The sequence below is a fragment of the Apteryx rowi genome, unplaced genomic scaffold, assembly GCF_003343035.1.
Source record: "Apteryx rowi isolate R43461 unplaced genomic scaffold, aptRow1 scaffold_33, whole genome shotgun sequence".
Taxonomy (NCBI): domain Eukaryota; kingdom Metazoa; phylum Chordata; class Aves; order Apterygiformes; family Apterygidae; genus Apteryx; species Apteryx rowi.
The window spans coordinates 1512286-1523766 of record NW_020449752.1 but is presented as its reverse complement, the minus strand read 5'-3'; the positions used below and the strand labels follow the sequence as shown (position 1 = coordinate 1523766).

Sequence of the window (11481 nt, the reverse complement as noted above, 5' to 3'; positions counted from 1 at the left end):
ATAAAAGAAAAAAGAAAGCAGCAGCTGTGTTTGCAAACAACCAAAACAAAACGGAGTTCAAACAGGGATGAAATGGGGCATCGTCTGACACAGCTCCAATGTCCCAGGTCCACAGGAGGAGAGGAGAAACCCCCTGAAGGGCATGGAAACCAGAGGGTTGGGAGAAGCGAGGAAGTTGCCAAAGCAAAAGGAGAGACCATCTGCCAAAGCGGGGCCCAGCAACGTGGCAAGAGTCTATCGGAAGGTGACTTGGTCTAGCGGGGAACAGACAACCTTTTCTCCCTTCGTGGCCTGCTCCCCTTTGTCCAAACCGACTGACCATGACAGCAGCCACAACCAAGAAGGTGGAGAAGAGGCTGTTGGAAGGAGTTAAGGATGGTTTAGGAAAGAGATTCTTCCATGAGGCGCCCTGGCAGGATTCCCCATTCCAGCATCATGGCAGGTACACAGCTGAAAGAGAGAGGGCTGCAGCTCCAGCCTCTAAAGGTCGAAGACCATGAAAAGCAGGGGGCCATCTGCTCAAAACACCTGCAAAAGGAAAACAAACTCTCAAAAGACTGACCAAGCAAGCCGGCCCTCTCTGTCAACCTCCTCTGCGCTGAAAAACCTCTAGAGCTTAAGACAGGACAGGGGCATGGTCCCAAGGTAGCAACCTCAAGAGCCTGAAGAGACCTCCCTGCCCATACGAACAGCTACCGTACATAGCTCGGAAAGCACTCAGAAGAAAAAAACCTCCTGTCAGAGAGGTCTAGGAAACTACAGCGAAAGAGGGACGTCTGCAAGTTAGCTCTGGTACCGCCGCCAGCACAGCGCCTACGCGTCTCCTCCCAATGGGGCGTCACACCACGCAGATAACACGGGCACTTCCCTCACCCCCCGCACGGCGTGGACGTCACCTGTAGATCAGAAGCAGGACACACAGCTTACGTCCGTACAGCGCTAGCAGCTACGACAGGCATGCGTGCTCGCGCACGCACGCACACACACACACAACGGGAGTCCTTCCAGAGCAGCAGGGAGCTCTCCAGCCCAAGGCTCCCGGGAACATCTGGAGACGGTACCTACAGCTAGCTCATCTCCTTCTCCGTTGCAACGTCAGACATTTTCTGGGACAGAAATCGGCTTCTCTTATGCCTATATCAGTGAGCTGAAGTTACACGGGCAGAGTTTTTCACTGCCGAATGTGCAAATGGTATTAAATCAATTCAGATCCAAGTGGATTCTAGGAAAAATCCCTAAAACACACTCAAATAAAAGAAATACTCAGTCATACCATTAGCAAAGGTGAATTCTCACTCTGATAGCTGATGGTATTACATCAGGTCACTCATCATATACTTGAAGAAATGCCCTGATCCAGACTTGAAAGAGAGAGGTATTTCTAAGAGAACCTCCCTCCTTCTGGAAACAAACTTGCTCATGTTTTGAAGATCACCTAAATGAAGTTGTTAAAGCTTGAAAATATCTCATTATTGAATTAGAGGATTCTCTGTCAAGTGGTTTGAACCTAAGCCAGGGCTTTGAGATTTGAAAGGAYGCAGTTGTATTCTGCTTTTAATTGTTGTAGGCTTCTGAGCATCCTGCTCCCTGATGGAAGAGGAAGCAGAATCTCCTTTAAAAACAGAAATTTCTYGCCAGAGTGAAAAAAAAAATGAATTTCTACCTAAAATCTCTCTGGGAGCTTGGCTTGTTTGCATTGCCAGATCCCAACCATTCATTCTGGCCAAGCATCTGAGATCTTGCATGTTCCTCCAAACATCTAAGCCCTTCAAGGTTCAACCAGCAGCAAGAGCAATAACCAAGGCAAACCACAATAAAGGTGAGATTGCAAAGAATCTCCTGGCGATTCTACCTGGGAATAAACAAAGRTTTTGTATGCAAATGGAGAGCCTGYGGCAAAAAAATGCCTACAGGCTCTTCGGTTCTCCTGACACTTCTTCTACAGCCTGACTCCACTTAAAGCAAGAACATCCACATGAAGTACTTGATTTTATTCCCAGGTAGGCTGGAGGGTTTAGCACTTTACCGCAAAGGAAGAATCGTGCAAACCTGGACGCAGTGTTTGATTTTACCACATTAAAAAAAAAAAGAGAGAGAGGAAAAAAAAACCTCTAAATAGTTTAAAGGTAGGGATCACTTTGCAGTAATAGCACTCAGCATTTATTTAGCACTTCCTGTCTGTAGACATTCAAGTGCTTTACAAAAGTGCTTAAATATGACTTATCCCCATTTTACAGATGGGAGAACTGAGGCACAGAGAGGTTAAGTGACTTGCCCAAGGCCACACAGTTAGATAGTGGAGGCAGAGCAGGAAAACGAACCCAGGTGTCCTGACAGTTATTCCTTCAGCAGGCTATAGCTACCCTGCTAGAAAAGGCCTACATAATCCAGAAAAAGACCAATTGACAAAGGAATCTATCCTAAGTATTTTGAAGAGGAAATACATTCTGGTGAAGAGTTAGAACAGCATTACCAAGAGGGGAACAACAGATCTCCTCAGATGGAGCCAAGGGAGGCATAAAACCCAAAGCATGTGTCGTATCTAGCCTATAAGACTGGGCTGGAGCAGGAGAAAGAAGGGGGGTACAGTGAAACCAGCAGCAACATATTTTAAACTGACGCAAGACGTTGGGCTTAGTTTTGAGCGGTTGCTATAAGAAGCCGTCCATTCTTGATCCACAGAGCTGGGTATTTCCCAATCGCTCTTTTTCAGGACCAGCAAGCTGCCAACGGAGGTTTTTGAGACTTTTATGCAGTCAAACCCTGTTCATTTGCACACCGCACACCTAAAACGGTGTCTTCCCATTTTGCAGTTATGAGTAAAGATTACAAACGCTACTGTAGTAAGAAATCGCATTACTACACAGCACTGAAGAACACTTGCTAGTAATACATGGAGCGTCACCAGGAGTTAATCAAAACCACTCTCATCAAAAGTGACAAATTATACTTTGGGGGAAAACACCCTTGGATTAAAACAGACCCATACCTGCATATTTGCAAAGTGTTCAGTATGCGTTAACGAGGTTCAAATGCATAAGCACCAACAAACTGTGATTTCTCACATCTCAGGTGGATTTGAAGGTTTGGGGAACTTTTTGTTTTTCCTTTCAGAGATAGATAAGGAAAGATGTCACTGATATTTTTGTTGCTGTTATCTTCACATAAAAGGAGGCTGGGAAAAGGGAGGCAAGGAGATTTTCACAATTACAGCTTTCACGGGATTATTTGGTAACATTTTATCAAAACCAGATCCGCGGGATTATCAGTTCCCGTCTGGCTTGTTAGTTGCTTGTGAATTAATTACACCCTGTGCTATTTAATTTATTCCAGTGATTCAGGGCCAGCTGTTCAATTCCACAATTTCTATCTAAACGCACGCTGCAGAAAGCAATGTCAAAATCTCCATCTAYGCCTTTTAAGTCTAGAGATAATTTCTGAAACCGAGGTCTAGCATCTCGCTTCCCTCCCTGGGCTCACGCCACCGGAGCCGTAACGGAGAAAAGCGGATGCAAGGAGCGCCGCATCCCCGCCACCGCGGTGCCCACCCTCCCCGGYGCGCGAGGGGCCGAGACGCCCCTTCCCGAGGAGCCCCCCGGCTCGTCCCTGCCGCCAATCGCCGTAAAGCTGCCGGGCTCGGTGGAAGTAGCCCCGGCGAGGCCGGCCACCCGGCCGCGGAGCGACAGCCACAACCCAGCCGTCCCCCCTCCCGCGGCGCGCGTGGGCCGCGGGCTCTCGGCTCCCTCCTCCCCCTCCTTTTTAACCTTCTGGGGCGGGCGCTAGGCTAAAGCAAAGTGGCATGCCCGCCGGAGTCGTCGTGGTCCACGCTGTTGAGAATCGCTGTCTGGTCTTCAGGGAGCTGCCGGTGACAGAGGTCATCTTTGAGCGCCGAGAGGCGGGCGAAGGGGTCCTGACGAGGGTGTCTCTTCTTCTTGCGGAGGCAGACAGCTTCGTCAGGCCACAGTACCTGAGAGCTGGGAAGTTGCTGAACCTGGGAGGCAGAACCATCTGGGGAGGAGAAGGGAAGGAGAGAAGGGAGATGGACGAGGCCCGGCATCCTTCTGCAGCGCCGGGAGCGGACGCAGTGCTTCGCGCACCGTAAAATAGAAATTAAGTCAAGCCTGGCCCTGAACCAAGCACATTCAACCTCACGGGAGCACCCCAAGCCTTGCTGCTTGGCGGAGGCTTGAGCAGGGAGGAGAGTTTTTGGAAGGACTAAGCAGAGAGGGTGTTTGCAAGGGAGGAAGCGGAAAGTCACTTCGAGCGTAGGGGAGAGTGGCGGAAGAGTCAGGAGACAGACCTGACAGCACAAGAAGYATGTTGGGAATCAGGAAAGAAAATCAGCAGTCAAAAAAATAATAATAAAATCAGTAGAGATAGGTGGTGGACAGATGTTAAAGTGGGAAAGGGGTGGTTTCGTTCAAAGGCAAGGGCAGAGCACAGGCGGGAGGAAGCGTAGACAGGTCACGGCAGCGYACCCCAGCTACGCAGGGCTCGGCAAGGGGAGTCAGCCCCTTTGGGACGCTGGTGACAAAACCAGGCGCAGGCTGTGAGCTCAGAGACCCCCCCCCGAGACGGAGCCAGCGAGGTCCTGCACGAGCTCTGCCCCCAGGAGAGAGGAACGGGGAACGTCCATGCCCACATGGACGGGGAACTAGTTGGGGACCTCAGGGTCCTCGCACTCACTGGATTGTTTTCTGGATTTCGAGGAGCCCTTGGATGACTTTTTGGGCTTCTTTATCCGCTGGTATTTCAGAGCTTCGAGCCTCTCAGGTGCAGCAGCGTCCCGGGACGGAGATGGACGTTTTCTAGAAAGGAAAAGCAGACACGTGCCATCAGTGGCTCTCGGCCACGCTCGGGTCTGAAGACGTCTCTCAGGGCGAGGGTCAGCCAACCCCAACCAGCTCTGCCATGGAAAAGGAAAAGGTGAGAAAGCCAGGGTCGAGGAGCACGGTCAGCCCGACGTGCCGGTGCAGAACGCAGCGCTGAAGGACGCGAAAGGCCGGGGCTTCGCRGGCTGCTGCGGCCGCCTGCCCCCTCCCGCACGCCCAGGATCCTCCGCCCCGGCGCACCGGGATGAGCGCAGCTGCCGGCTGCAGAGCGCGGCTCCAGCTGTTCCTGCAAACAAAATCCAACACCTGCTGGCGGCCGTGCCGGGGAGGAATCGCAAGAGCCATGCGAGAGCGCAACGGGCACCCCAGCTCATCCTCTCTGCAACCCCAACACCGTGAAATAACAAGAATGGGGCAGATCCTATGTCCGATAAGGCTTTTCTGGGAAGTCGTGGGAAACCCCCTTGGGATGGACAAAGAAGGCAAGACAGGCAGAAGCAGCACGACAGCCCCCAGGCTGGAGCTGTGCGCGCCCCGGTTCTGACGACACTGGCCCGACAAACACCACGGAGGCAGGGATCCTTCCTGTCCCCGCTCCCACGGCGGGAAACAGGGGGCACACGACACACAGGGACACGAAGGGCACACRCCGACACAGCGGGGGCGGCCAAGTCCGAGATCCCTGCTACAAGCAGCAACAGAAATGCAACGCTACAGGAGCTTCCATTTCTTAACGCTTAGATGCTGGGGGCTGGGTTTTCTTGCCCTGTAGGATAGGACCTACCATGACTTCGAAATGAAAACATTGACGGGTTTTATTATGAGGGATAGGGAGGGCATTTGCAAAGGGATTTTTCCTGCAGGAGAATCAGTAGTTATAAATTGTTTCTCAGACTTATTCCCTGAGTAGCTCTTCTACAAGAATCTGCTCAAGGTTAAGTGGTTTCCTCTTTGCAAAGGTTTTTTTACTCTGTTATCCTCCATCGTACCAGTTTTTTCTGTCCAAGGATGGGAAAGCTATGACTGCCGTAGGGAGCAGGGCAGCAGAGGAAGGCATTTTCCTAGGGAGAGAAGTTGGTCCAGCTCTCACCTACATCCTATCAACCCCCTCTTGCTGCTTTCCCATTTCCTTCCCCCTTCCCATTTTACTTTCATGTCTCTCCAAGTTGCACAAATATGTAACCCCACAGAGGCAGAAGTCTGAGTAAAGACAGCTAAGGCCATCTATAATTACCTGCAAGCAATTTTAGTCTTCACAGAACAACCTGTATATGAGGTGCCCAGAGATGACATGGGAAACATCCAAACACCTTTCATGGTGACAAAGCCAATGCTTGAACCCAAGGCTCCAGAGAGGAAAGCCTGGAGATTTAAACCAATGTGCTTCCAACACAGTCTGTGCTTGCCCTCTCCTACCTCTCAAAAAAAGACGACACTTCCCGTCTCACAACTCAGTCACTGGAGGTCAGCAGCCAAACCTTCTCAAAACAGCTACGCAGTGGATATAACAGCAATCCCTGAATCTTCAGGCTTTTGTGGTTCTGGGAGGGTTCAAATGCCAGCCCATCCCCTCCCCCTGCTCGTAGTCCGTGGGATCAAAGGCTCGTCCTTGAGCACCTCCCGAGGCAGCATGGGGCTGACCACGCTTCGAGAGCTACCGCCAGCAGAAAGCAGGGCAACGCTCTTCCCCAGGCAGCAGTTTTCAGGCTAGCTACCAGCAAGAATCGTGTAAATGGCACGTCCCACTTCTCAGCTCAAACGCTTACAGAATTAGAGACAGACTGAATAGGAACAGGAATTGAGCCCATGTCTTCCGGACTGAACATTAATCAGAAACTGTCTTCTGAACAGGCTCATTTCTATCCGAACACAAGGCGTTATTCTTCTGTTCACATTTCATTGCACTTCGGGTTATTCAGTAACAGTCCAAGAGCTGTTTAACAGCAAATAACCATGATGGACTCAAAAAAGAGAGGCATGATGAAAAGAACTGAATTCAAAATGGTGAGAAATCCATGTTACTAGTCTGCTGCAAGTACAAAAGTGAAGCATTTTCATCTTCCCTCATTTAGAAACCATTGCAGACAAGAAAGAAAATAAATGGCCATCGGAAAGATGACTATGACAAGGATACCAGCTATTCCACTGCCCACTGAAACAGAAACTACCAAAGGGCCAGAACTTTGAGCTGTATCTGTGAATGGAAGGTGTCAGCAAGAGCAGGAAACAGGAAACTGCCCTGACAAACCGAAAGGCTGCAAAACAGAGCCCTCTTCAACTCAGAGTTGGTCTAATCCAGACACTAGTGCCTGCAAGAGCCATGATCTGTGTGAAGCCTGGGACCCTGCACACCACATGCCCTTCACAGGCCAGCCAGGATGGACAAGTCAAGGACTTGACTGACATGAGACGGACTGACAGGAGATGGCATTGGTGCATTCAAATTCCTGCTTTGTCACCTTGTCCATAAATAAGCTATGACCCATTTGACATTAAAGAAACACTGCATTGTTCCTGGCAGGAGCAGCCCAGACCAGGAGAGTATGGGCAGCTTGAACTCACGGCCTCGGCGCATCCAGGAATGGAGAACAAGCCCAGCTCTACCTTTGGTCAGTTTGGAGACTCTCATTCCACTTCGCTTTGGTTGCAGGTGCAGCCTCTGCACCACCAAATATATGCAGAAGGTTCCAGGCTTTCCTCTGCGAGTCTCTCTGCGTACCATTAAATATCATCGCTGAGAGCACAGCTTGAGAGCAACACTTCCAATCCAAGATCCCAAGTGGCTGCTAGAGGAGCAGATACTTAAGCTAGAGTGGTACAAGTGAAGGGCTCCCAAGGGTTTTCCCCCTTAGGGAGTAGAGGGGGTTGTTTTTGAAGATGTGTCTGATTACTAAGCTTCTCAGTTCTGCTATCAGCACTGGAGTACAAGAAAAGTGCAGCATAATTTGATTAAGCAGCTGGGGCACAGCAGATGCAATGGAAGCCCAAAGAGTGGGGTATAAAAAGCCCCTTTCATGTTTCCCATCGAAACAGACATCAAGGCATGGATGTTCCTGGAGATCCTCTGTTCCAGCTCCCAGCCGTGCAGTGCGTCAGCAGAAGATGAAGCACCTCATTAGATAAGCCAGTAGTCCTGCTGGCTGGATCCTAGGGAGAATTTTTCCTTGTAGGAAAGACTAGATGTGTAAGCCAGCAGTTACTGTGCTTAAACATCTCTTTCCCAAGCCCCGATCTGCCAGGTACAAACAGCCTCTAGCGAGATCGGTGGCCTCGGAGGCTCCGGGCGATAGCTCCATCGTGGCACTGCCCCCTCTGCACCGTGGACCGGCACCGACACCGACAGCCACCTCCCTGCACCCCAGCACACAACAGCTCACAAAGCCGCCCCACAGCAGCAAGTTCAATTCTATGCTTGTAGCTATTTTGTCCATTTTATATCCAGCAAACACATATTTGTAGTCCCAGTCCATAGCCCGTAGAGCTTGTGTTTGCCGAGTCCCGGACCCCAAAGAGCTCAGCAAGCGTTCTGCAGTCCTGCCCCATCAGCATCTGCCCATGCCCCACGGCCCCAGGCAACTTTGCTCATACTATTAAATCTTGACTTGTAAAAAGCTCTTGCTATTTCCATTCTTTTTTCTTCTAAGAAGATGCTACTAACTGTGGCATGTTGACAAAATTAAACAGATTTACGCGAGGGATTATGAGGAAATTGCCTGAAGCTCATTGCTACTAGTTCTCTGTAATTGGACTTGTATTTATACACACAAATATAAACACTGAGCGCACTAAACCCATGTATCACTATAAATACTGTCTGACCTCTGGCAAGGAAGAGATACAGCGGAGGACGAAATGATGCTACTCACCAGCCAAGTTTTATCTGTTCTACCCACCCTTTATTTCTTTAAAGGACTCCAATTCTTTCAAATTAATTTTCATTTTAAGCCCAGCCAAAAGCCTCTTCCGGCCCCCAGAGTTAACATATTGGGCAACTGCCCATGCTTGAGAAATATCTTCAACACCAACAGATGAGAGGTTCAGGGATGCGGATGAACTTGTTCTAGAGCCTTCAGCATAGCACCAAGCAAAGGAGTTTGAAGAAAAGTGCAGGTACCTTTCTGACATGAGCCTTTTGCAAGCCTCTACAAAACATCCAGTAAATAAGTTTTCCTTGGGTCTTCAGAGGACAACCCTTCTCAATGAGCAAGAGTCTGAACTACACGGACAGAAAGTTACTGAAAAGAGCACAACAGCACTGGGGGGACCTCATAGAGCGGCAGGGCCAGAGATGGGAAGGGAGGGACCTAGGGCAGAAGAGAGAGTTAGGCCAGCTGTGTGCCTTGCAGCTCCTCTCCTCGGCCGAGCTGCAACARGCATCTCCCGTATTCATGACGGTGAAGGACTAAAGGACCGGCTCCGCCAGACCAACCCAACAGATGCATCTCAGTTACTCCTCTTCAAATTTCTTTCCAGGCACAAAGTGAAGGACGAAAGGGAGAAGGCCCATGGAAGCATCGCTACCCCTCTTCCCCACAAAAGGGGAACCCACTGAAAGACTGGGCCACAAGATTCAAGGGCACAAAATAGACATTTCACCTCGCGGAGGGAGGTCTCTTCAACGCCACGTTCCSTGTCTCCTTCTCTCCTTGAGTCGAGGCAGCAAAATCCAGGAATTGCTTACAGATCCAAGCACCTGCTTGGACACCTCCAGAGGCCCCAGAGTCCCAGCCAGGCTCCTTGAACCCCTCATCCTCCTCAGACGAACAGGTCAATTCACCTACACGAGGCTCTTTCTCAATCTCAAGTCCTGCGCCCGCTACAGAGGCACCGATGATGCCATGAGGCATTTCCCGAGGGCAGGAATTCCCCCTCAGCCCTGAGGCAGAGCTGGCTGCTGCCTCCATCCCAGCGGGTGCTGCCAGTACACAACCGGGAATCGCTCGAGATCCTTCGGCGCCAAAGGTGTTAGAGAAACACAGCGGTCACTGCCCCTTCCCCCAGAGCACAGCGCTGCCGCCGAGGCACCGTGGCCGCAATGAGAGGAAGGAGCTGGTAACAGCGGGGAGCACAACCCTTCTACAGGTCTGCAGACAACACAACTCATCTGCACAACGGACTTCACCATGCTGACAGGAGAGGGACAGGGAGGAGAGAGGGTGAGGGAAAGAGGGCTGGAGTAGAGAGAAGGGGGGAATACAGTCACAGGGAAGGGCAGGGGGGGAAGAGAGGAAGATAAATGAAAAACAGGAGTGAGAAAATATATAAGTAAATCAAAAAGACTGAAAAGAAACAAAAAGTAATAATCCAAGAAAAACGCACTCAGACAAGAGGACTCACAACTTCTCCAAGCGGGAGGAGGCGTGAAACACATGCAGAGGATCAGCACATGGACAGTCTTTAAAGGGGAACCTGTTTGCTTTCAAGCTGGGAGCGAGGGGTGCTCCTCCTCCCGCACGCGTGGAGCGGACGGCCCTTTGTCACTCGCACTATGCCGTGTCCAAGCCTGCGCGCTCCGGCCATCGGCAGCGCTGCCCCGGCAAGGGGGAGCCGGGGCGGCCGGCTCGGGGCAGCCTGCGATGCCGAGGGGTGCAGGTGCTTGTTGCCTCGTCTGTGGTTTTTGGGTTTCCCCCTTGCAAGGGGACGACAACGCCCTCCTCCCTGTCTGGAGATGCATAACGGCCCACTGCATCCCATTGGAAAGAAAGGGAAAACTGCTAGTACTAATTTGGTAATTGCATAATTTATTCCTGCTTTTCAAAAAAAGCCACCCGCTCTCCACCCGGCGAAAGCTGCTGCGCGACAGCCTGCCCACTCCTGGCACCTGGACATGCCAATGATCACAGCGTGAAGAGAGCCCCCCGTGCAGGTTACACCTCCGCGCTCCCTCCTGCTGCTGCTCTCGGCAGCTCTGCTGCAGCTGCCACAAAGCTCCGGAACTGCCTTTCCCTCTCCTCCTCTCAGCTTTTATTACTGCAGTATAGAAATCTGGCTGGTCTGCTATAAAAACCCTGTGCTCTGCATCTACTGACAATTTTATGACCCCCAAATCATAAAGAAATTATTTGGCTGGGCTCTTTATGTGATGCCTCACTTATTAGAGCAAGATTTATTCTCTTCATGGCTTCCCTTTTTGGGATAATGACTCTGCAAATGCTGCCTGCAAGTCCAACCCCATGCAGCGTCACAGGATTCCCCGGCAGCRTCTTGGAGCAGGACGCACCGCTGCTCTGCAGCAAACGTCCTGCTGGGCAATACCATTCTGCCCCTTCCTCTCCTGCTCCTAATGCCATCAGCTGATGGCTCCCATCACCAGAGACAGGAGCAAGCTAGTATCCATGCAAGAACGTATCCAAGGCCTGCTCAGAGACAGTGCCGAACTCCGATGCAAGCTCGTACTGACCTATGCTGTGCTAAAGCGATACTTCCCTCAGCTCTGGAGCCTTTCCAGAGCAGAAGCACCATGGGAAAAGGAGAAAGACAACAATCAAGGCCTTGCTGATGGTTTCCCCACTTCATGGGAAGTCTGACACAGCCCAGCTGGTTTCCACAGGGCTCGGCACTAGCTTTGCTCCTTAGGGGACCTCCTGCTCTGGGCCTGGCATAGGAAAACAGAGGAAGAAGATGGCTCAAGAGATCAAACTGACCAGGT

At 51.0% G+C, this 11481-nt stretch overlaps 1 protein-coding gene across 1 annotated transcript in view; it reads right to left on the bottom strand.

Annotated features, from left to right (window-relative positions):
• Nucleotides 1-3784: 3784 nt before the first annotated feature.
• Nucleotides 3785-11481, bottom strand: part of IGSF9B (immunoglobulin superfamily member 9B) — a 53514-nt gene continuing 45817 nt past the window's right edge. The window contains exons 19-20 of the mRNA XM_026071761.1: nt 4687-4808; nt 3785-4008 (exon numbers count right to left, since the gene is read on the bottom strand). Of these exons, the coding sequence (XP_025927546.1) occupies nt 3785-4008; nt 4687-4808 (346 nt within the window). The remainder of the gene's footprint in view (nt 4009-4686; nt 4809-11481) is intronic.